The 24,967-nt window shown below is 48.0% G+C and overlaps 1 protein-coding gene across 1 annotated transcript in view; it reads right to left on the bottom strand.

Annotated features, from left to right (window-relative positions):
- Nucleotides 1–24,120, bottom strand: part of CAT (catalase) — a 35,928-nt gene extending 11,808 nt beyond the window's left edge. Inside the window, exons 1-9 of the mRNA XM_004607890.2 lie at nucleotides 23,927–24,120; nucleotides 10,637–10,808; nucleotides 8,180–8,290; nucleotides 7,112–7,242; nucleotides 6,162–6,266; nucleotides 5,183–5,308; nucleotides 4,522–4,713; nucleotides 3,925–4,077; nucleotides 413–551 (exon numbers count right to left, since the gene is read on the bottom strand). Of these exons, the coding sequence (XP_004607947.1) occupies nucleotides 413–551; nucleotides 3,925–4,077; nucleotides 4,522–4,713; nucleotides 5,183–5,308; nucleotides 6,162–6,266; nucleotides 7,112–7,242; nucleotides 8,180–8,290; nucleotides 10,637–10,808; nucleotides 23,927–23,992 (1,195 nt within the window). The 5' untranslated portion in view covers nucleotides 23,993–24,120. The remainder of the gene's footprint in view (nucleotides 1–412; nucleotides 552–3,924; nucleotides 4,078–4,521; nucleotides 4,714–5,182; nucleotides 5,309–6,161; nucleotides 6,267–7,111; nucleotides 7,243–8,179; nucleotides 8,291–10,636; nucleotides 10,809–23,926) is intronic.
- Between the last annotated feature and the right edge of the window lie 847 nt (nucleotides 24,121–24,967).

The following is a 24,967-nucleotide window of genomic DNA, read 5'->3' as shown; positions in this document are numbered from 1 at the left end:
AAGAGGCAAGGGGGTAGGCCGTGGGTTCATAGCCGCTCCCCACCTGTCCCCCCTCTCCCCACTCCAGATCCAGCCAGACTGCACCCCTCTCCCCGGGACCCGGCAGAAGTACAGAGAGAAAGGAGACTTCAGCTCTTGGCCCGTGGCTCCCAGGAGGCCGGGCGCGGACAGAGGCCAGTAGGAACTGTCCACCTTGGTGTCCACCATCATTAGAAGCTAAGCTTAGAGCGGGTGCTCCACTACTCCTGCCAGTGGGAGACCCTGTCCCCACCTGCCCCAGCTGGGCAGCATGACAGCACCCGGGGCAAGGACAAGCTGGTGTTCCCGGGAGCATGGGGTCCCACGAAACCCCTAGCCCGCCATCGTCCTCTCCACCCCGCCAGCCCTGCAGGACAGACTGTCCCGGACCTACCCTGGTTGTCGTGCATGCACATGGGGCCGTCGCGCTGGTAGTTGGCCACTCGAGCCCGGAACGGACAGTTCACGGGGATCTGGAGGTAGTTGGGGCCCAGACGGTGGCGGTGGGTGTCAGGGTAGGAGAACAGACGGCCCTGGGATCATAAAGGAGAGGTGTGAGATGTCAGGTGTGCACAGCAAGTAGAGGAGGGGGCGGAGGGGAGGGCAGCCTATATACTTCAGACGGACACAGGTGTGTGCTGGACACAGCTACCACAAAACCCTGAACGTGCTTGCAACAAGGAACAAAGAGACTCCTCTCAGAAGAAACAGGTGGCCCAGAAATGAACACGTGCAATGCAGCATACACACCACACACACACACACACACACACACACACACACACACACACACACACACCCCAAAAAACCTTCCCTCCATCCCAGATCCTCTGTCTCTCTCTCTCTCTCTCTCTCTCTCTCTCTCACACACACACACACACACCCCAAAAACCTTCCCTCCATCCCAGATCCTCTGTCTCTCTCTCTCTCTCTCTCTCTCTCTCTCTCTCTCTCTCTCACACACACACACACACACACACACACACACACACACACACACACACTTTCCCTCTGTCCCAGATCATCGATTGTCTTTTTTGTATCACAGTGCAATGTCCTCTTCTATGTGAGTCCTTGCGGGTATAGTTCGGTGGTAAGACAAATTTGCTAGAACCCAATGAACTGGAACCATGAACTCCTGTCGTCCTGCCCCTATCCTCCTGCCCCTCCTGTCCTCCTTCCTCCCGTTTCTGGAGTTGGGAGTCAGAGGAAGCCATGCTTCAGATTCAAACGAATAGCAGCAAACTTCTACAAAATCCCCAGCAAACTTCTACAAAATGACTCAAAAGGGCGCCTGGCCTGCCGTGTGAAGAACCAGGCCAGGCATACCTTGAGCTCGGAGATTGTTCTAGACGTAGGCCCAATGCTAGACAAAGGGAAACTCATTTCCAGACACGGGCTGCGAGGCCCTGGGTGCAGGATTCAATGATTCAGGCATGTTCCACACAGTCTCGCTCCTCTGTCAACAACCTGCTCTTGGCTGAGGCTCTCATACCTCCCAATAATCGTTTCAAATCATCCACGGCAATGCTCAGACGACTGGTCCTGCAGCCGTGACTCAGAGCCGGCTGTAATTTAAAAGCTGGTGGCCTCCTGTGACTCAAAACAGCCTCAGTGGGACTCTGCCTTTACCCCAGGGCCAGGGGGCACGAGGGAGCCACCAGCAGATGCTGGTGGACTCAGTTCCATCACCTTGGTTCTACGCCTCCTGTAGGTTTATCAGACAAGCCCACGCTACCTTTGTGGGAGGGCCCCACACACAACAAGGATGGGAAACGGGCAGAGTGAGACCCAGGAGTCTCGGGACCCTGTGCCCCTGTGCCCCTGAAGACTGGGCAAAGAGAGCAGAAGAAAGCCCTCATTCCAGGGACCCAGCCAGAAAACCTAAAGCTGTTCCCACAGGTACTGAGGGAGCCCTGTTCTGTGACTTGCCTTGTACTATCCGTCCATCTCGCCATGGTCTGGCTGGCTGCTCTGGGGAACAAGGTTTTAGAATTCACAGTCCCGTGGGGAGGGTCAATCCCCAGCTCACCTTGGGTCCCTGAGCCCCACCAGGAGTGATCCCACAGTTCTACCCTCTGAGCTCTCTCCATGGTAACTTCATGCCATTAACTTGCTTTGTTTTGTTGTTTGCTTGTTGGGTCATACCCGGTGATGCACAGGGGTTACTCCTGGCTCATGCACTTAGGAATTACCCCTGGTGGTGCTCGGGGGACCATACAGGATGCAGGGAATTGAACCCAGGTCGGCATGCAAGGCAAATGCCCTACCCACTGTACTATCACTCCAGACCCAGCCATTCACTCGTTCTTGGCACAATCATGTCCTTTCAATCCCGGGCAGGGGAGGCTCCCGGTGTCCTGGCTTCCTCTGCTCCCCGGGGTCGGTGCAAGCATTTCTGATGATCCTCTAGGACCGACCTGCGTCCCTCTTCTGTTCCTGATTCCACCCACACTACGGCCTTCCTTCTTTTTCTCTTTCTCAGCCACAGGAGTGAGCTGCGTGATTCTGCAGACTCTATTTCTCAAAACAGAAGCCGACCGTTCCTTTCCTAGAAGGGACCCTTACCCAAAGTTTCCCCTCTGGTATTTAAGAAGGCTGGCTCCACCACAGGCTCGCCTGCCTGTGCCATCTCATCTCTGCTGACTCGGGGACAGAGCGTTTCCCCGGTCCCTGGCACGGGCACTGCCTGGCCTTAGGGTTCCCTTCTGCACGTGTCCCTGCCATCACCCGGGACTGTGGGTCTCACACGGGAGGGAGGGAAGCAACTCATTTTATATTAGTGAAGTTGAATAAAATCAAAGGGGTAAGCTCTCATTTTCTGTCAAAAGTCTTCAATATTCCCAATATTAGAGCAAAATTAGTTATTATTTAAAAGCCAGGGGATCTTAGCTCGACTCTGTGGGCCTGGAACATCAGCCAGATGTTTCTATACAAGAAGTCACTCGGGCCCCTCTGCTTGGACCCTGCAGTTACTCTTTTACCTCTGTTTTGTGGCCAGTGTCCAAAAACACAGAAAGACTGATTCACCCGATAATTATCCAGCCAATTATTTCCACAAAAAGAGCATTTCCACATACAGAAAGAACTTTATTTTTGTTTTTTAACTCTGTTCTCTTAAAAGAACATAGTGGCTAGGGATGAAAAATACCAAATGCCTCAGAAACTCACCATCTAAGACAATGAGTCACATTAACCCAATTCTTTATTCACAGGCAACATTAACTGGGTTCGTGAAAATCATCTCCAGATCTTTCTTAAAGATGGATACATTCGGGACTGGAGCAATAGCATAGCGGGTAAGGCATTTGCCTAGCCTGAAGCCGACCAGGGTTTGAGTCCCAGCATCCCATATGGTCCCCTGAGCATCACCAGGAGCAATTCCTAAGTGCAGAGCTAGGAATAACCCCTGTGTATCGCCAGGTGTGACCCAAAAAGCCAAAAAAAAAAAAAAAAAGATGGATAAATTTGAGGGTCACACACAAAGAAGGAAATGAATCTAGTTTTCCTGACTAAGGTGTTATAATCAATGAACTCTATTCCCTCCCATTGGTTACAGAGTGAACAGAGTGCTGTATTCTGTAAATACCTGAAGTATTCCTAACTTTTTAAATTAAGAGACTAGATGCTGAAATCTTAACATATTGAGGGGTTTTATGAGATGTGGCCAGTGTTACAATGCCCATGTCTGGATGTTTTCATCGGGACGACAGGAATTGAAGACCGCAATTAATCAAAGTTTAACTGATGCTCTCATTATTCATTCTTACAAAGGCCATGCCAAACTGCGTACTCTGTGTGTGTGTGTGTGTGTGTGTGTGTGTGTGTGTGTGTGTGTGTGTGTGTGTGTGTGTCCATCCTCATTCCCCACACCTGCCTTAGAGCATCTCAATACCTGAGACTTACCTGAAGCATTTTGTCAGGGCTGGGCTCAATGCCGGGTGGCATGTTGCTTGGGTCAAAGGCAATCTGTTCAACCTCAGCAAAGTAATTAACTGGATTCCGGTTTAAGACCAGTTTACCAACTGGGATAAGAGGGTAGTCCTTATGAGGCCATATCTAAAAGCAATACCACATTCACAATTACCGGGCAACCAACAGAACAGAAATTAAAGCACCCACATACACACCAGCTTTCAAATGTAATGCAATCAATGACAATTAAGTTGATGTTTTTAAAAGACAACATAACGTGATTAAGAACTGAAGGCAAGTGTACTGGCTCGATCTTTCCTAACAGTCAATATTCATCTTGGATGAAATGGACATCAGCTTTTCAGACTTTGGTCCCTGCAAATAACACTGTAGCAAGTCACCGGGAGGAAATCGATACATTTATCCATCAGGAATACGGAAGTCCAGCCTGGTGAGCACTGACTCCCAGGCCAGGAAACAAAGAGAGGCCCCGTCTTGTGGACAAGCCCGCCCCATCCCCAGCAATGAACTGGGTGGACCAAGAAACTCTTTAAAAATAAAAAACAACTCAATCATTAACCAACTCACCTTGGTTACATCAAACGGATTAAATTCAAAATTTTCTGCCTGACAGAACGTCATGACCTGGATGTAGAAGGTCCATGAAGGGTAGTTGCCGGTGGCGATGGCATTGAAAAGGTCCCGGATGCCATAGTCGGGGTCCTCCTGGGAAATTCTGGCCGCATCCTCCACAGAGAGGTTTTTGATGCCCTGGTCGGTCTAAACACAGCACGAAAGAAAGGAGGTCAAACAGTCTCCCCCATAATGATACCTTAGATCTTCCCCTTGCATGGAGAAAAGCATCTCAACGAGTCCCTGCCAAGCACCAGAAACATAAAACCTAAGAGCCAGCACGAAAGAAGCATTTCCCACCAGGGCAGGTGAACCTCCTGGGCTCCCCAACAGAACGCCCGACTGAGCCGAGTGCTCTTAACCGACAGACACAAGCCAAAGCCCAGAGAGATCACACACACACAGTCCCAGCCGAGATCTAGTCACTGCAGGCAGTGGGGGGGTGGGGTGGGGGGGTGTCAAGCCAGCAAAAGTCATGGGTACTCATCAACTAGATGAGGAATGCCCATGCCTGGGAAAGGAGAGAGAAAGAAAGAGGGGCTCCTGATGCCTGCTCAGTGTTTAAGAGAAGTAAGATGAGGCGGGTAACCGCCTTGCGCCTCCTGCTTCACTGTACCTTATAGTGGAACTTGCAGTAAACCGCTTCTCCATTTGCGTTAACCAGCTTGAAAGTGTGGGACCCATATCCATTCATGTGTCTGTGCCCATCGGGAATCCCACGGTCACTGAATAAGAAAGACACCTAACAACGAGGAGACACAAAACCAGAAAAGTTTCCGGTTAAAGTTAAGCATCCTATAATTTTAAGACATTCTACATTTCCAGAAAAATCCGTAAGTGCAGCAAACAATCTTGCCAATTACCCACAGGAAGAGTTGTCACTATTACTTAAATATGCGTGTGCATACACGCATGTGTGCACACACAGACACACACACACACAAGCATAAGCATTTTAAAGCAGAATGATGCACAAATGCTTAATCCTGTGGCTCAAAAAAAATCCAATGAAGGCAAGCTAAAACTAATCTGAAAACTAGCCTAACTCGCTTCATTTAAATAGTAAATTTGTTTACTTTTCCTAAATTTTTTTTTAAATATCACTTTCCCCTTACACAAAGAGCTTTACTGCATTCCAGAGATTTTAACCTTTACTAGTGCTGACCACAGATACTAAGCCAGCTTCACTGAAGGGTTTTAAGGAGGAGGAACACAACACATTCCATCATCATAAACTTCATGTGTGTGCGTGTTTTGTTTTGTTTTTGTGCCACACGCAGCAGCGCTCAGGGCTTACTCCTGGCTCTGAACTCAGGGATCACTCCTGATGGAGCTCAGGGACCATATGGGATGCCGGGGATTGAACCCAGGTCAGCCGTGTGCAAGGCAAGTACCCACTATACTACTGCTCCAGCTCCAAAATCCATCATAATAAAACCCTCTTTAGGATCGTGAAAGCTGAGGAAGCCTCCCATTGACAAACAACCCAGGAACCAATTCCAGCAGGAGAACCAGAACTGGCGCATAAAGCAGGAAGCAGAATTATCAGTTCCCGCCCAGGAGGGCCAGGGCAGAGAGAACAGAAATGCCCCCACCTGATGCAGAGACTCAGGTCGCAGGCTCCAGAAGTCCCACACCATGTCTGGGTCTTTCAGGTGTGTTTGAGGGTTTCTCTTCTGACTGTGGATAAAAGATGGAAACTAAATGGAAAAAGAAAGAGAAGAAACTAAGTATACAGAAATTATGGTGTTTTATATATATAATATACATACATACATATATATTATACACATACATACATATGTATAGCACATTACCTACTGTTACATTTAGGAATTATAATTCTGAACAATCACACTCTAGAATGTTGGGTATTTATCTGGGGATTTTTTGTCTTCTTTTCTTTTGCTTTTAGGCAACACCCAGCAATGCTCAGGACTTATTCCTGGCTCTGTAGTCAGGAATTACTCGTGGCGGTGCTTGGGGTGACCATATGGGATGGAACCCCAGTTGGTCACATGCAAAAGCAAGTCCCCTATCCACTGTACTATCGGTCCTACCCTGAACTGTAGAATGTTAAACTGCCTAACTTTAAAATGAAGTATATTCAACAGACATAACTCGCACCCCCTTAGAGTATTTCAAATAGAATCAAAGATCTAGTATCTATTTGAAGGGAAAAAATGTACACACACACACACACACACACACACACACACACACACACTCTCAAACTCCTACTGACTGGGAACAAGTAATAACACCTTCTGTCTCTAGGGCCCCCTCTCTCTACTCATCTCCTGCCCTATGCTAAGAAAAGCAGACCATTCCCATAAAGGCCAATAAATAGATCCTGGAATGCCAAATCTAAGACCAACTGCAACTATGGTCATTTGATCTAACAGGAAGATACACAATAGGCACTAGAAAGGCAATCTTGCCAACCCAGATTCTCTGCTTTCCAGTGTTTCCCCTCAAAGGCCAAGCTCTACAGGGTAGCTGAGATCAGGAAACACTATGGTTTCCAGAACACTGCACCACCTACCAGTATGGCGTCCCTGATAAAGAAAATGGGGGTGTTATTTCCAACGAGATCCCAGTTACCATCTTCTGTGTAAAATTTCAATGCAAAGCCACGAGGGTCCCGAACGGTGTCTGCTGAGCCCACTTCTCCAGCTGGAAGATTCAAAAGGGGGGAAGTGAGGCATTTGCTAGAACACTTTGCACCCAAAAGCCTCCTCGCACAGAAACCCCAAGCTCTCTCCTTTCCAATCCATTCATTTCCTAGAAGTAAATTAGGGATTTGCGTGCCTGGGTTATTATTTCTACCACCCATGAGATAATTGAGGCTACAAATTAAACAAAAGAATTCACAGAGGCTAATAAGGCAGTGGATGTAATAATAGCTGACTAAGATTATCCATTTACCATAAAAAGGCAGCTTTGTTCAAACAACAGGCAATTAAAATTTAAATGAGAACAAGGGAGGAGAATAATTATGACGATTAAAGTAGTGAATAAGGGAACAGGTGAACTGTCCAAAGGATGAAGTTAATATTAAGAAAGTAAGTTCAAACAGAGGTTCTTAATTTCACTTATTTTTATACTTCATGGTATTTAAAAACATACACTGACGAACACTGAGCCCATTCATCTCTGGAACAGCGGTAATCCGACTAGCAAAGTAGATCTATGAATTACAATAATGTCTGCAAACCATCGGCGATTAACAGTCAGTAACACCTCTCCCCGAGAACAAACGTGGGGGGGTCCTACTGAGAGGCAGCTGTGACTGAAGTCACTGCCATCTCCATACCACGCTTGCCTGTGAAGCTGTGAAGCAATGAAATGCTCTTTCCAAATATTTACTTAAACGAATCGAGGTGGTTGAAGCATCAGCCTGGTTTCTCATGACCTCAATTGGTAACTTCCTACCGGCCTCAGAAGACTATTTCTTCTGATTGGAAAGACTTTTGGAGAAGTGCTTGTTTTCTGTTTTGTTTTTTGATAAGTCTGTCTTGAAATTAAGCTGCAAATGTTAACGCTCCTAGGAACAGATTCTTTCTATTCCCCATGGGAGAGCCCCAGCCCTCCTGCACAACAGGGTACTCACACACAGTGGAGAAGCGGACGGCGATGGGCGTCCTCTTCCCAACATGCTCGAACACCTTGGCCTTGGTGTATTTCGTGATGTCGTGTGTGACTTCAAAGTAGCCGAAGGCCCCTAGTAAGAAAGTCACAGAATCCCTCATCAGGAAACCTTCACTCACACCACAGGGTCCTCAAGAGGCACGGGGGTGAGAAAGGAACATGAGGGGTTGGCTGTGGGCTTGTGGGAGTGAAGGGCAATGCCCCCATCATCAAATGCTCAACTGAGTAAGAAACTTCTAGGGCTGCCAGAGGGGGACGGGTGAGAGCCCTCCCTGCCCGCAGGCACCCAGCCCCGGCAGCTGAAAACTCCCAGAACTCAACCACTGCCATGCTCATGGCCGAGCCTCACCCATGGGGAAACCCCAAGAAAACCCAGGTATGTGGGACTTTGTGACTGAGAACCCTGGGTTCAATGGGACCAGGAACGGAGATCCTCTGCCCGTATCCCCTGTCTCCGTCGACTCAGCAGTCAATCCCATAAGCTTCCTCTGGCTGGCGCCAGATAGTCTCATCATCGGCCACCATCCAGATCACATGTGCTTCTCTCCCAGAAGGGAGCACCGCCACACTCACAGCTGCTCTTCACACGCTCGGGCCAAGCCTCACCCATGAATGAACCTATTTGGAACACATGACCGCATTCATGGCCACGTGACACTTCATACCACATACCTTACCCATACTCCAAGAGTACCACACCACATTTGATGGAGTTCAAAGTAGGAGGCAACCAATCATAAAGGAAAAAAGTTTTTTTACAGATATATATAAGGACACAAGGCTCAACTTTTAACAACATGTTAGTGATCTCTTATAGAAGGGTTTAATTGTCTCTGGGTGGAATACAACAATCTTCACCCTTTTTCCTCTAAGGATGCTTTTTTGTAGCATTTTCAGTGCTTTTTCATAACAAACAATACAAAATACATTATTTTGGTTCTGCGTTGGGGCAGGGATTGGGGTTCAGGATGGAAACACCTGAAATATGGTTGGTGGTGGGAAAGTGTAATGATATGGGGTTGATGTTTGACTATTAAATGTAATGAAATATTGTGAACGACTTTATAAAATTAAAAAAAACTATAAAAAATAAAACTTTTTAAAAAAATTTTAAAAATAAAAAGAAACGTTTGGGGCTGGAAGGAGGAGGGCATGAGTGAGGCCGGAGGGAGGTGACCAGGGCTAATCCAAGGTCCTGGGCCACAGAGGGCTTTCGAACAATTTTAGAACCTGGGAGAGAGAACTGAGAGCAAAGGAAGAGAGAGAGAAAAAAAAAAAAAAAAGCAAGTAAAAGAGTAAAACAAGCGCAGCCCAGATAGAGTCGGGAACATCAAGTAAAATGTGGTCGGGGACCCCTCGCGAGAAGAAAGAAGCCTGCTGAAAGTAGACTAGAGACTGAACACGATGGCCGCTCAATACCCCTATTGCAAACCACAACACCCAAAAGGAGAGAGAACAAAATGGAATGCCCTGCCACAGAGCTGGGGTGGGGGTGAGGGACGGGAGTGGAGGATGGGAGGGATACTGGGTTCATTGGTGGAGAATGGACACTGGTGGAGGGATGGGTTCTCGAACATTGTATGAGGGAAACACAAGGACGAAGATGGGTAAATTTGTAACTGTACCCTCATGGTGACTCACTTATAAAAAAATAAAATAAAATAAAATTTTTTTAAATAAGTAAAGGGAAAAAAAGAGTAAAACAGGCAATAAATAAAGAATGTCAAGCAAACAGCACAGTAAATCTCATGATGAGAAAACCACCCCGTTCCAAAAAAAAAAGAAAAAAACCAAAGCTGGAGAAGCTAAAAGGGCTCTTACGGAAGAGGAGGCGATACAGCTGGAGTCTGAACTAAAGCTCAATAAATAAGGAGAAAAACGTTTTCTTCCTTTCTATCACGCTTTCTTTTTCCTACTGAGTTTCTTTTTTCTTTTCTTTAAAACACCACCCAGCCCTGCCTTGGGCCTGAGTGATGGTACAGCCAGTAGGGTGTCTGCCTTGCACACAGCTAAGCTGGATGTAATTCTCCCTGGTACCCCTCATCCCACCAGGAGTGATCCCTGAGTGCAGAGCCAGGAGTAAGCCCTGACCACTGGCAAGAATGGCCCAGAAACCAAAAGAAAAAAATTAAAAATGAATGGACAAATAAATATAAAAAACAAAGCACCACTCCCATCCCTTATCGTCCATTATTTCTGCAATAAAAAATGGCGCTCAGGGGCAGTTCCTGATTCGGTGCTCAGGACTGGGCCCTAGCACAGCTCAGGGGATCCATGCAGTGCCCAGGATCAAACCAGGCCCCACAACATGCAAGGTGAGCTCCTTCCCTCCTGTCCTACCCCGCTGGACCCTGCAGAGCAATGTTCAGCCCCGGCGTTGTGAAAGCCATCTCTCTAAGGCACCTGACACCGCACTCACCGGCTCCTTTGGCGTGCACAACCCGCTCGGGAATTCTCTCTCGGTCGAAGTGAGCCATCTCGTCAGTGAAAACCACATCCTGAACCAGCAGGGGCCCTCGGGGGCCCGCTGTCATGGTGCTAAGCTTGTCCCCGATGGGGTGCCCCGCCCCGGTGGTCAGGACATCAGGCTTCTGAGGGAATAAGAAAGGGGAAAGCAGGAGAGAGCGGTCAGTACCACGGAGTCTTCCCTGCGACAGGGTCCACCGCAATTCAACTCTGATGCCTTCTGTCCAAATGCTCTCCGTTTCCTGTGTCCAAAGTGCTGAGACACTCGGAGAACCCATTGCTTGGACAGATCTCAGCCACGCCCTGCTAAGAAACTTGGCCCAAGTGCAGGGAGACAGCCTGACCGTCCGCTTGGCCCCGACTGGATACAGCCACCAGACTCTGGATAAGATGAGTGAATACAAGGGCCAGAGTGACAGCACAGCGGGTAGGGCGTCTGCCTTGCACACACCTGCATGTGGCTGGCCCAGGTTCAATCTCTGGCATCCCATATGGTCCTGAGCCAGCAGTAATTCCTGAGTGCAGAGCCAGGAGTAAGCCCTGAACACCACTGGGTGTGCCCCCACCCCCCCCCCAAAAAAAAGGTAAATATAATGAAGAGTTTGCTAAATAAGATGAGAGAATGGGGGGGCTGGAGAGATAGCACAGCGGGTAGGGCGTTTGCCTTGCACGCGGCTGACCCGGGTTCAAATCCCAGCATCCCATATGGTCCCCTGAGCATGACCAGGGGTAATTCCTGAGTGCAAAGCCAGGAGTAACCCCTGTGCATTGCCAGGTGTGACCCAAAAAGCAAAAAAAAAAAAAAAAAAAAAAAGAAGATGAGAGAATGGGTCATGAAAACATCTTTTGTTTTCATTTCTTAGAGGGATCACACCCAGTGGTGCTCAGGAGCCCCAAGATGGGATGGGGAAGCCGAGGGACATGTGGTGCTGAGGGTAGAACTCGGGGTCGTGCCCATTGTAGGCATTTGCTCAACCACTTGAACCACACCCCCAGCTCCTGGGCCCGGGAAAGTTTTTGTAAAATCATTTCAGATGAAAAGTACCAGGCTTGGGGCCGGAGTGATAGTACAATGGGTAGGGCGTTTGCTTTGCATGAGATTGACCCAGGTTCGATCCCCAGCATCCCATATGGTCTCCCAAACCTGACAGGAGTCATTCCTGAGTGCAGAGTGAGGAGGAACCCCTGAGCATCTCCAGGTGTGACCAAAAAAAAAAAAAACGAAACAAAACAAAAGTACCAGGCTTTCTCTGCAAGAAGGTGAGTGCTCATGAAAACCATTGCATAGCTCTGCCCAGTAGGGAGCCCATGCCCCCTATTTTGTTTTGTTTTGTTTTGTTTTACAAGCAACAGACAATCAAAAGAAGATCCAGTGATAATGCCATTACCAGGTTTCCTCTAGGGAAATGACTTTTCCCATGGAAAATTAGTGCAAAGACAAGGAGAACACTGTGTCACTGGCTGTCTGTAATTTCCCACTTCCCACTGTGAGCCGAGTTTCTGGAGCACGGGCCGGATGTGCAAGGCTTTATCTCAGCCGCTCTCCTCACGTTATCTCGTCTGGTATCCCAGTTACCCAATGAGATCCAATTATGATTTCCCCTCAGCAAGTGGTGTTACGCTTCCAGAGAACTTAAGGAACTCTGCACGGGTCACAGCACTGCGTGGCACGGGTTCACCAGCTGCAGCAGTCCAATCTGGGCGCGCAAAAGCAGTGCTTCCAACTTACCAATCACTTTATAACAAGAATGTTTTTTAAGATAGAAGAATGGGGTGCGGGGGGTGCTGGAGTGATAGCACAGCAGGTAGGGCATTTGCCTGGCGCACGGCTGACCCGGGTTCGATTCCCAGCATCCCATATGGTCCCCTGAGCACTGCCAGGAGTGACCCCTGTGCATCGCTGAATGTGACCCCAAAAAAAAAAAAAAGGAAAAAAAAGATAGAAGAGTGTTTCTTTTTGTCCCCACTCACTTTGGGAGAGCTGCATTTACTCAACACACTAAAAGCAAATGTTAATGTTTTCACATCTTCCCTTTTTTTTTTTTTTTTTTGCTTTTTTGGGTCACACCTGGCGATGCACAGGGGTTACTCCTGGCTCTGCACTCAGGAATTACCCCTGGCCATGCTCAGGGGACCATATGGGATGCTGGGATTTGAACCCAGGTCAGCCACGTGCAAGGCAAACGCCCTACCCGCTGTGCTATCTCTCCAGCCCCTCACATCTTCCTTTTTTAAAAAAATTTTAATTACCATGAGATATAGTTACAAAGCTTTCATAATCAGATTTTAGTCATACTATGTTCCAACATCCATCCCTCCACCAGTGTACATTTCCCACCACCAGTATCTCCCATTCCCCTCCTGCCACCCCCTCTACCCTCTACTCTCTCTCTCTCTCTCTCTCTCTCTCTCTCTCTCTCTCTCTCTCTCTCTCTCTCTCTCTCTCTCCTCACCCCCCTCCCCCCACACATACCATCCCCAAAATACATTTACTGAGAGGCCATCATGTTTGGTCCTTTACCTACTTTCCACTTTGCATCCATATTTCCCATGCAGAGGGGTCCCTTCCCACCTTCACTGTCACAGTGGTCCCTTCTCTATCCCAACCGCCCTCTCCCGTAGCCCTGAAGGCAGGCTTCCAACCATGGGCCATTCGTCCTGGCCCTTGTTTCTGCTGTCCTTGGGTATGAGTCTCATTACATCTTTCTGACTGCTGATTATGCACCTGTGCTTCTCCTGCAGCTCTTGACCCTTTGGACCTGCCCCCACCCTCTGCCACCCCTCAACTGGGCCAAAGGTGTATTCCGGTGGTCCCACAGAACAAAACACGTCTTCGCACCAATGTTTTTCCCTCTCAAGGCAGGATCTCCCTTTTCTATCTAGATTCTTGGTGACTGGCGTGATGCCCAGTATACCAACACGTGTGCTGTGGGTGAGAGCCCGGTGTGAGAATAAATAAACTGTGGAACAAAATTAAATGCCAGGAAAAAATTATTTCCAAGCAGGAGGGGGAAGCAGCAATCCCTGGCCATCACTCTCTTCGCATCTCTCCCCTGAAAAAGAAAAGGAATTGCGGGGCTGGAGCAATAGCACAGCAGGTAGTGCGTTTGCCTTGCACGTGGCCGACCTGGGTTCAATTCCCAGCATGCCATATGGTCCCCCAAGTACTGCCAGGAGTAATTCCTGAATGCATGAGCCAGGAGTAACCCCTGTGTATCACCGGGTGTGACCCAAAAAAGAAAAAAGGAATTGGAGTCTCTAACTTCAAATTCTGATCAGGGGCTGGAGCGATAGCACAAGGTAGGGCATTTGCCTTGCACGAGACCAACCTGGGTTCAAAGCCCAGCATCCCATATGGTCCCCTGAGCACCGCCAGGAGTGATTCCTGAGTGCAGAGCCAGGAGTAACCCCTGTACATCGCCAGGTGTGACCCAAAAAGCAAAAATAAATAAATAAATAAATTCTGATCAAACAGCTCTAGCAAAACAGACTTGTGAAAACTACTGCAGCAATTGGCAAAGACACACTTGGGCTTGGCGAAGACCAGGCCATGCTGGTCATCAGTAAAAAGTTCAAGTAAAATTCCATTTGGCTACATTGTTGATATTTTTTGGCTAGAACTGAGACATGAAGCCATTTTCCTGGGAGAGGTAAGACTGGCTCTCTCTGGGGAAACCATGTCACTGACACAGTTCCCACTTACTAGTGTCCTGTGCTCACAGGAGTTCCAAGAATTTACCAAACTTCCTCGGGGAAGGGGAGAGGGTATATGGCAGGAGAGTTCAGGGGGAGGACACAGAGCCGGAGTTCTAGCACAGATGCTATCATAGAAGCTACAAATGTCAGAGTATGATGGTGCACACCTGAAACTTACATAGCAATATAATGTAATGCAATGTCAATAATATATATATAATAGTTAGAATACAAACTAACTCCCAATTCCAAACACGTGAGATGCTACCTTCCCATTCCCAGAATATACTTGATGTCTCCTGGGGAAATGGCTGCCCCAAACTATTTATTCCACAAAAGGCATCCTTTGCCTACAATGTCCACCAAGACTGGCCTGTCCCTCATGTTTTCTTTTTTTTTTCCTTTTGGGTCACACCCACCGATGCACAGGGGTTACATCTGGCTCTGCACTCAGGAATTACCCCTGGCAGTGCTCAGGGGACCATATGGGATGCTGGGAATTGAACCCGGGCCGGCCGTGTGCAAGGCAAATGCACGACCCGCTGTAGTATCACTCCAGTCCCACCCCCCAACTCATGTTTCTTGGGCAGGGGTGATGCCAGACTCCCCTGGCTGGATCCAGGACAAAAGAGAACCTTCCCTGACTAGGTATAGTTTGCGGAAAGGCCCTGACCTCGCTCCCTTTTCTTCCTACTCCCCTGCCTGGTCCAATCCAGAGCTGCCTGGCTGCAGGGTGGAAAACTGATTCTGAGGAGCAGTGACCTGGCACGGGTCTCAGCCCACACCCCCGAGCTGCCTTCTCCAACCAAGCCTCGCAGTACCGAGAGGGTTGTTTTGGTCCCCACCCATCCTGCTGAGTTCTAGTCCATGCTCTTAGTTTGGAGAAGGGTCACGGGTGTGGCGAATGGGGGACAGAGGGGTTACCTTAGAGCCACTTAACCCCAGATAACAGTGACAGAATAACTGCCTGCAGCGGACATTTTTCTACCCTCTTCCTCTGGGTGATGGATTTAATTCACTTCAGTTGTGCTTTGCAAGCCATCTATAATACACAGATTTGAGGTTTGTTTTTCATTTCTTTTAATTGAAGAATATGTTAAGAAATGTCTAATACCAAACAAACAAGGTGTGTGTGTGTGTGTGTGTGTGTGTGTGTGTGTTTGTGTGTGTGTGTGTGTGTTGGGGGGAGGGGGGTGGCCTTGGGGGTGACTGAAGCCAGGGGTGGAAAATGTGCTCCTAGAATTGAGGACTAAGTGGCCTCTGTAGAAGTGAGGGTTTCCTGCTTTTCTGATGATGTAAGCGCCCTGAGAAAGGGCCAGCACCAGTTCCCGGGCAGGGGCGCTGGCCTGATGTCTGTCTTAGGTCAGGGTCTCCCTGTCTTGACCCCACAGAACCAAGCGGTCTAGGTTCAGGCTGATGGGTGAGTGACACTGCACGTTTTCCAAGACTGAGTTTCCATTCCCTTTACTCGTTACCCCAGTAATTCTGCCCCTCTACCTAAAGTATGGCCACCCAATAAAATATTGACCTGAACATAAAAAGCACGATCCAGTGAGAAAAAAAAAAAAAAGATAAACACCAGCTGTGTCCCTGACAAGGAATGCAAATGGACAGCGGAATGGATAAAGTGGCCGTGCCAGTGATACACAACGAAATACTATGCAGTCATTTAAAAAAACAAAGGGGGAGGCTGGAGCGACTGCACAGCGGGTAGGGTGTTTGCCTTGCACTCGGCCGAACTGAGTTCGATTCCCAGCATCCTATATGGTCCCCTGAGCACCGCCAGGGGTGATTCCTCAGTGCAGAGCCAGGAGTAACCCTTGTGCACTGCCAGGTGTGACCCAAAAAGAAAAAAAAAAAAAGATGAAATCTTGCATCTGGCTACAGCTCAGCTGGAATTGAAGGACATCATGTTTAAGCAAGATAAGTCAGAGGGAAAAGGACACAGGCAGAATAATCTCACTCACTCCTGGAATACAGAGAAACAAAATGAGGCACCAGGCAGTATCCATGATGCCAAAGCCTAGACCTGAGATTATCGGGCAAGGCGGGAAGGATGAGAAGAACTAAGAGGTTGAAGTAACTTAAGGGTATTGGCGAAGGGTAACAGGCATTTTGGTGGTGGTGAAGTACGATAAATGTACACCACAGCCATAAATGTTAAGGGACAGAGAGATAGCACAGCAGGTAGAGTGTTTGCCTTGCATGTGGCAGACCGGGGTTCAATGTCCGGCACCCCATATGGTCCCCCAGACCATCAGGAGTGATTCCTGAACACTGAGTCAAGTCCTGCCACTACTAGGTGTGCGCACTGCCCCCCCCCAAAAAAAAACCCATAAATGTTAATACTATTATAAACATGTTACCTAAATTATAATTTACCAAAAAGAAAAAAAGAGAAAAGTATACAAATGAGGGTAGGGGGAAAGGGCAGGGAATATAGCACTGGCTTGCATGAGTGAGGACGTGGGTTTGATCCACAACACCACACACACACACACACACACACACACACACACACACACACACACACACACACAAAACCTACAAGCGGATCTTGTTAGTATTAAGCAAGTTTAATGAAAGTGTTACAACAGACTATCTCAGAGGTGTGCTAACCACTCTGTCTGTTGCAGACTCCGTCTGTAGCTTCAGGCTACCGTCAAAGTTAGGAGCTCAGCAAAACGGAAAGATTTTAGAGATAAGCTAAGAGTTTCCTGTCCCCGGTAAAGACAGAGAAATCATCTTGAGGAAACTCTCCTTTCACTTTTTAGAAATGGTGTTCATTTCTAAAAACTTCTGTATTTAAGGGTTCAAGGCCTACGTACCCCAAAGGAAGAGCCCTGGGAGTTAATGGGTTAAAAAGTATCCCATTTAAATTCCAGTCTAAGGGAATGGAAGTATCTGGAGAACTACCTTCCCTCCTCTCCATTATTCTCAGAGAAAGAAAAATAAAGATTTTTCAAGAAGACAACTTTAACAGTCAGATCTTCCTGAAAATATCTGATTTGGTGCTCACTTATTAAAATTTACAAAGCTCTCAGTTCACTGATCAACAACAGAATCCGAAGACAATCTTTCCCAAAGGAGGATTGTAGGATAGCATGGGGCTTGTCCTTTCAGCTTTGCCACAGGGAACTTAGTTTACCTTAAAGCAATGTCCTTTCTGTGTGGACACAGGAAGATAGTCAATATTATGCTTTGTAACTTGGGAGTTGACTGACTCCAATAATATTTACTCCCAGGCATCTGCTTTCTCAACTCAATTGCCCTGAGTTCCTACCACCCCAAAAGCAGGGTCCCGAAGAGGGACGGAATGGACCCAGGGCAAGCTGTGAGCTACCCTGGCATTGAAATGGGCCAGGCCAAAGCTCCACGATACTCAACTCTAAGTTGAGAGCATGGTCACAGACAAATGCTGTCGTGATCCAAAAGTAACGACAAGACTAGGACCCTGCTGGGGTTAGGAAGACTATCCTGGCCTGAGGACTGTGGCCTAGAATATATAGTGAATGTCCTCAGGAAGAACCAAACTTTAAGTCTGATATATCATCTCTTAATGTGCTCATACAGAATGACATTGCTAGAAGTACTAGAAGTAGACTTGCCACAACCAATTAAGTGGATTACTAGATGAGGAAAGGAGAAAGCAACACACCCTAGATGGGCTCCCGCCTGCCCTGAAGTGGATTTCCTAGTAATCCGAAGTAATCTCTTTAGATGAGATTTTATCTTTGAGTTAATTCCTGGAAGAGTGGTCTTACCCCTCTTTGTTGATTTGTTCATGTTCAACCCATCTTTTTATCACCACCCTATGTGATTGCTACATAAACTAAGACTGTAAGAGCGGAGGGGGTCAGAGTCAGAAGTAGGGGTGAGAGTAAGAAGGAAGGATCAGAGTCAGAAGTGCAAGCGAGTACGGCTCCAGGGAGAGAAGGAAAAGGGCTTCAGGGAGAGAGAAGCAGAAGGGCTCTGGAGAGAGAGATCGGAAGAAGAGAGATCAGAAGATATCAGTAGAGAGATCAGAAGAGACCAGAGGAGAGACTACAGAGACAGAGTCAGAGATAGAGAGACAGACAGAAAAGAGAACAGCGGCACACACAGAAGCAGAGCACAAAGGAGGAGCCACCTTGATCTGGTCCATACACAGCGGCTCGAGAACACCAAATTCAAGAAGAGAGAGAGAGAGAGAGAGAGAGAGAGAGAGAGAGAGAGAGAGAGAGAGAGGGAGCACCGCCCCAAGAGCCCGTGAACATCATCATCACACCCTTCCGCATGCGTTTACATTTTTTACAGAGGATGACCCAGCCTAGCCTTCTGCGTGTGGTTCTTGAGGGAGGGACTAACTGCTCCAGAGCTTAAGGGAGTTCCCAAACTTACAGCTCTCACAGCTCCCTGTAAAATAAAAACAAACTGGACATTGGGAAAGAACTTCATGATAAAGCCCGCTTCTATAAAAGCACAAGTCAGGGGAGATTAAATATACATATATACTGTCTGTGACCATCTTAGTTTTCTAACGGGAATTTTAGTTTGATTTTTCTGAGCCATACCTGGGGATGCTCAGGGGCTACTCCTGACTCACTGCTGGGTGGGGAGGGTTCATTCCTGGCAACCCTGGGGAGGGACCCCAAGAAGTCAAGGATCAAGCCCAGGCACGCCATCCACAGACCCTGAGCTCCGGCCCTTTGAGCTAACACTCTGGTTCCAGAATCACTTTACTTTTTCCCTGACTGACATATTTTAAGACAGAAACCAGAAAGAACCCTAACCTTTTCATTTATTTTTTAAATGTTTGTATTTATTTATTGCTTTTGGGGTCACACCAAGTGATGCTCAGAGGTTGCTCCCAGCTGCACTCAAGAATTACTCCTGGCAGCGCTTTGAGGACAGTATGGGATGCCGGGAATCAAACCTGGGTCAGCAGCATGCAAGGCAAACACCCTCCCCACTGTACTATGCTCCGGCCCCAGAACCCTAACCTTTTTAAAGAGACCATCTGTCCAAAACCACAGGAAAGCACACCCAACTTTTGAATGTATGGGCTAGAGAATGCAGTAGTGTCCGAGACTGGGACACCGAGGTGGACTACTTTTCCCAGCCTCCCTTGGGGCTAGGGGTGGCCATGTGACTGAGTTCTAGAGAACAGAACCTGAGTGATCTAGGTCTGGTTCATTGGACCTAAGGCAACCCACTCAGGTTCCTCTATACCCTGAACCTCAGTGGTGACACAGTGATGCCCAAGATAACCGTAAGAGCCTTGTGCTGGCAAGAAGGAGCCTCCTCCAGCCTGGACAGGCCTGTCTGTAGGGGGACTCTCTCCCTCTTCAAATTCAAATCATTCTGGCCCAATGGGAGAGAAATAAATTTCTAAGTTTACACCGTTAAGAACACTGGGATCAATGGTCACAGTGCTAGGTCCAAATATGATTTAACTTAAAATATAGGCTAGGAATCAAAATTAAAAGACAATTCAATTTTTTAAGGGAAAAAAAAAAGATCTGAACAAATTACATACAGGAACATAGATCAATAGACACAGGGATGTGCAAGGGTGTTCTAACATCACTGGTCAGCAGAGCGGTGCAAATGAAAACCACAATGGTGTACCACCTCACAATCACCAGCCAGGTCAAGTATTTTAACTTGACCTTTATTTTAAAAATCTGGGCCAGAGAGACAGTACAAGGGTAAGGTAGCCCGCCTAGCACACACTGAGCTGAGGGTTCAGTCCACAGCACCACGTGATCCCCTGAAGGCCACCAAAAGTGACCTTTGAGTACAGAGCTAAGAATAAACCTTGAGCACTGCCAGGTATGGGCCCAAAACAAAACAAAACAAAACAAAAACAATATCAGAACTCGGCAGGATGCAGAGCAACTGGAACTCTCAGGCACTGTTAATGTAAGTGTTAAATGACACAACCCGTCTGGGAAAGTCTCAGCAATTGGTCATGAGTCAAAGTCTCAGCAATTTGTCTTGAGTCATTCGCATAATCTATGACTTAGCAATTCGACTCAGATGTTTTTCCCAAGAGAAATGAAAACACATATGTGTGTGTATACACATATGTACATATATTTGCATATATACACTAAAAGACTTGGGTCAGACTTTTCACAGAGCTTTATTCATAATAGCCAAACAGTGGAAATAGTTTGGTAATAGAGTAAAAAGATAATTAAATGGATAAACAATACCCATTCAACAGCAATAAAAGGACAAACTATTGATAAAAGTAAATAAATATTAAAGCAATCTTTTCATTTTTATACTTTTTTGGAGGGTCAGGGAGAGGGTGTAGGGTTGGGCCATATTCAGAAATACTCTGGAGTTACTCCTCGTTCTACGCTCAGGAGTCACTGCTGGTGGTGCTCAAGGGCCATATGGGCCACCAAGGGTAGAGCCTGGGTCGGCCACATGCAAGGTAAGCACCAGCCCACTGTGGTAACTCTCTCCTCTTTCTTAACTCTTAAAACATATTTTTCGCTAAATAGAAGTAGTGTCAGAATGCAGAGTATCATGCTGAGTGAAATGAATCAGAAGGAGAGGGACAGATCCAGAATAAATGCATTCATTTGTGTTATATAAATATATATGAAAAATACAGAAGACTAATATTCATGGCCAGGGAAAACCGGGACAAGGGTTGGAAATAAGCCCCAAATGTGTGGGGGGGGTGGAGGGTAGGCAAGATAAAGGGAATAGTCTGACAATAATAGCTGGAAATGATCACGCTGGACAAGAACTGAGTGCTGAAAGTAGGTAAAGGGATATTCTATAGAGGCAGGCTGGTGGTTGGGGGTGATGGGAGGGAAGCTGGGGACACCGGTACTGGGAAATGTACACTGGTGGAGGGATGAGTGTTGGAACACTGTATGACTGAAACCTAATCATGAACAGCTTTGTAAGGGTCTATCTCACAGTGATTCAATTATAAAATTTTTTTTTCTTTTAAATGTACTGTCAGAAGAGACAGCTAAGCAACATGAGAAGGAGGTTCAGAATTAAGACATTAGAAGAATGAGTCCTTTATATCATAACTGAGCAAATGTATTTTGATAATCTGCTGTGTTGCAGATTCTGTGAATACAAAGTGAACATTTTTTGAAGTGTCAGATATGAAAATGTAGCACTGTCATCCCATTGTTCATCAATTTGCTTGAGCAGGCATCAGTAACATCTCCATTGTGAGACTTGTTACTGTTTTTGGCATATCCAATAGGCCACAGGTAGCTTGCCAGGCTCTGCTGTGTGAGTGGGATACTCTCGGTAGCTTGCCAGGCTCTCTGAGAGGGGTGGAGGAATCGAACTCGGGTCAGCCGCGTGTACTGAGAGTATCTCCCCTGCAGAGCAGAGCCTGGCAAGCTACCTGTGGTGCATTCGATATGCCAAAAACAGTAACCACAAGTCTCACAATGGAGACACTACTGGTGCCCGCTCAAGCAAATCAATGAGCAACGGGATGACAGTGACAGTGACAGTGACGTTTTATCAGAAACTCCACTACACTGGCCATATTATTTCTCAATTCAAGACATTCACCAAAATGCCAGGGTGAGGGATTTAGCTGCCCTAAGGAAAGATTCCTGGCCCCCAGAAGCTAATTGTAATAATCTTGACTTAGCCAGTAGGAAAATGGTAAGCCCTTGACTAAGAGTCTCTGTTTCACTTTGATAAAGAGTCCATTAAGACCTTATCTATTCTAGGGATGCGGAATACAGGATGAGGAGACACTTGTCACATCCTTGAACAACAAAGGCAGGAGGCCATAGCAGTAGTACAACAGGAAGGCATTTGCCTTGTATATGGGCAACCTGGGTTCGATCCCTGGCACCTCATATGGTTCCCTGAGTCCACCAGGAGCCCACCAGACAAAGACCTAAGAGTAAGCCCTGAGCACTGCCCATGTGGCGCCAAAAACAACCCAGAGGGACAAAGGCAGCCTTTGCCCAGATAGGTAAATGATAAAGTATTGCTGGTGGCTATTCCATTTTACCTCCAAGCTCGGGAATGCTAACCTGTTTTGAGAGAGAAAACTGGGGAGGGAGGTGGGGTGGAACCCAGTCTCCATCTGCCATTAACCAGCAGACACGAGATTGTGCAAGTCCCTCGGAGTTTCTGGATCAGTCTGCGGGAACACTCTGCCCAGATGCGCTCTCATCTATTGCAACCTCCTCAAAGACGCCCTGGCAGACGCTCCACCCCTGGGCACCAGCCAGGAATGCCCCACCCCCCACCCCTGGGCTGGTATCCGCTTCCAGGTTTAGCCCTCCTTCCATGCCACGTGCCTGTCAAGTCCAGCAGGTCACTCCCTGGACATTCTACAGATGACCAATATCAGCACCCTCCCCGAACTGACAGTTTTGTCTCCTAGATTTTAAGCTTCTCAAGGGCACAGGACTGGCCACCTGTTAACTCTGTCCACCTTGTAAAGCAAAATACTGGCCAGTGAGCAGTCACTGATCCCTACCATCTCTTCTGCTTCTAAAATGCTTTTTAAAAAAAATTTTTTTTAAACTACAAAACTAATATTCAAGGCCAGGGAGAACAGACCAGCAGAACTGGTCAGTGGTTGGGAATTACCACAAGGGTGTGAAGAATGGAGAGTAGTTAAGATAGAGGAGGGTCCATTATGACAATATTAGTCGGAAATGATCACTCTGGTCAAGAACTGAGTGTCGAAAGTAGGTAAAAATATACATGATAGCCTTTCGGCATCTGTATTGCAAACCATAATGCCTAAAATGAGAGTGAAGAGAGAGAAGAGGTGCTTGCCATAGAGTAAGGTGGGGGTGGAGGGTGACTTGAAGGGGTAGGAGGGAAACTGGGGACAGTGGTGCTGGGAAATTACACTGGTGAAGGAATGGGTGTTGGAACACTGCACGACTGACACCTCATCAAGCACTGCTTTGTAATGCTCTATCTCATGGTGATTCAGTAAAATAAATGAATGAAACGCTTTAAGTGCAAATGACAGGATGATTCTTGAATCCTTGACTGCTGTTCCTAACGAAGCACCAGTCACAGCAGCAACGGGCGCTGGGAACATCGAGCTGATCATACGCCCCCCCCCGCCCCGCCCCGGGCACCCCCAAAGAGGCAGGCTTGCAGCTACGAGCTTGAGCAAGGTCAAACAAAGCCAGAGCCTGTTCCCACTTCCCTCCATACTTCCTTTCTCGCAGCGGGCAGCGGGCTCTCTCCCCCCGGCGCCTGCGTTCCACCCGCTCCCGTCCACCACCTCTGCCCCAGCTGGCAAAACCGCAAAGAATGGGAGCCAAACACCCGCGCGCTGCCGCCCACGCGGCCTGCACGCCCAGAACCATCGCGTCTCCTCGCCCTGCGAAGTGCAATGCTGCAAGGAGTCCAAAGCAAACCCCCGCCCCGCCCGAGTCCACCTCCAGCGACCCCCTCCCGGTCCCCGGTCCCCAGCCCCCAGCCCCCAGCCCCCAGGCACGTTGGGACCGGCCCCCTCCTCCCCCGGAAGCGCGGCCGTTATTCGCCGACTCCCCAGCTTTCTGCACGGCGGGGGCAGGGCCGAGTGTACCTGCTGAGCCCGCTGGTCCTTCCAGAGCTTCATCTGGTCGCTGGCAGGGTCCCGGTTGTCCGCCATGGTGTCCGCTCGGCGTCGCAGGACGTTGCAGGCGAGCTCCGCTCCCGAGTCTCCACCCTCGATAGGCGGATTTGAGTCCCGGCCCGGTGGCTAGAAGTAGGCGACTTCGGACTCGGCCCGGCGGCTCCGCCCCTGCCTCGCCCCCTGCTCCTGATTGGCCGCCTATTGTGAGCTCGGCAGCTTAGTGGAGGCGGGAGTTGGAGGGGCGGGGCTAGGGGCTCGGGGATTGGGAGACGGGAAGGGAAGGGGAGTCCCGCCCCTCAGGTCGCGTCCGAGGCGAGGAAAAGGCCCGAAGCCAGACTCCGCCCACGGGGCTGGGGGAGGAGGGGGCTTGACTCTGGGCCTCCGTTATCTGCCACCACCCCAGGCTGCCCTTGGAGCTGTGACTTCCGGCTGGTTAGTTTTGTTAAAAGAATACTTAGCTTCAGCGCAGTTGGGACTTTGGACTCTGCCAGTAGGCGCTCAGCTCTGCAGAAATTAGAAATCTGGGCTTGAATTCCTCTGCCCAATAAAGTTCTCTGATAATCATACTTAAGCAAGTGAACAACTAAGGAGATTCCAAATACGCCGATTCGGCAATTAAATATAACCAATCGTCTTACGCTCAAATGCTAGAGGCTTTTTCTTTTTAATCTCATCAGGCATTACCTACAGAAAATCGTGCCTTTGCTTTAAAACGCAGGACAATGAAAAGAATCTTAATAGTCTAAAATTCATAGGAAGTTTCAAATCTTTTGTCTAGGCGTACCTCATTTTCAGTATCTAAATATCTGGCAGTACAGTATGCTAGACACTGCCCCGCAGTTGCCAGATCATGTCATTTAACCTTGACAACAATCTCACAATGAAGACGGTTTCATAACACCGCATTTTTAAATGTGGAGAAGCTGAAGCTGAAGGCAGTAGAGGGAGTTGGCAAAAACTTAAACGCTAACCAGAGAGCCCAGATCCTTAACCTACTGATTTCGAGTTAAT

This window comes from Sorex araneus, chromosome 6 (assembly GCF_027595985.1).
Source record: "Sorex araneus isolate mSorAra2 chromosome 6, mSorAra2.pri, whole genome shotgun sequence".
NCBI lineage: Eukaryota > Metazoa > Chordata > Mammalia > Eulipotyphla > Soricidae > Sorex > Sorex araneus.
Note: the sequence above shows the minus strand (reverse complement) of the source record. Positions and strands in the feature narration are given on the sequence as shown.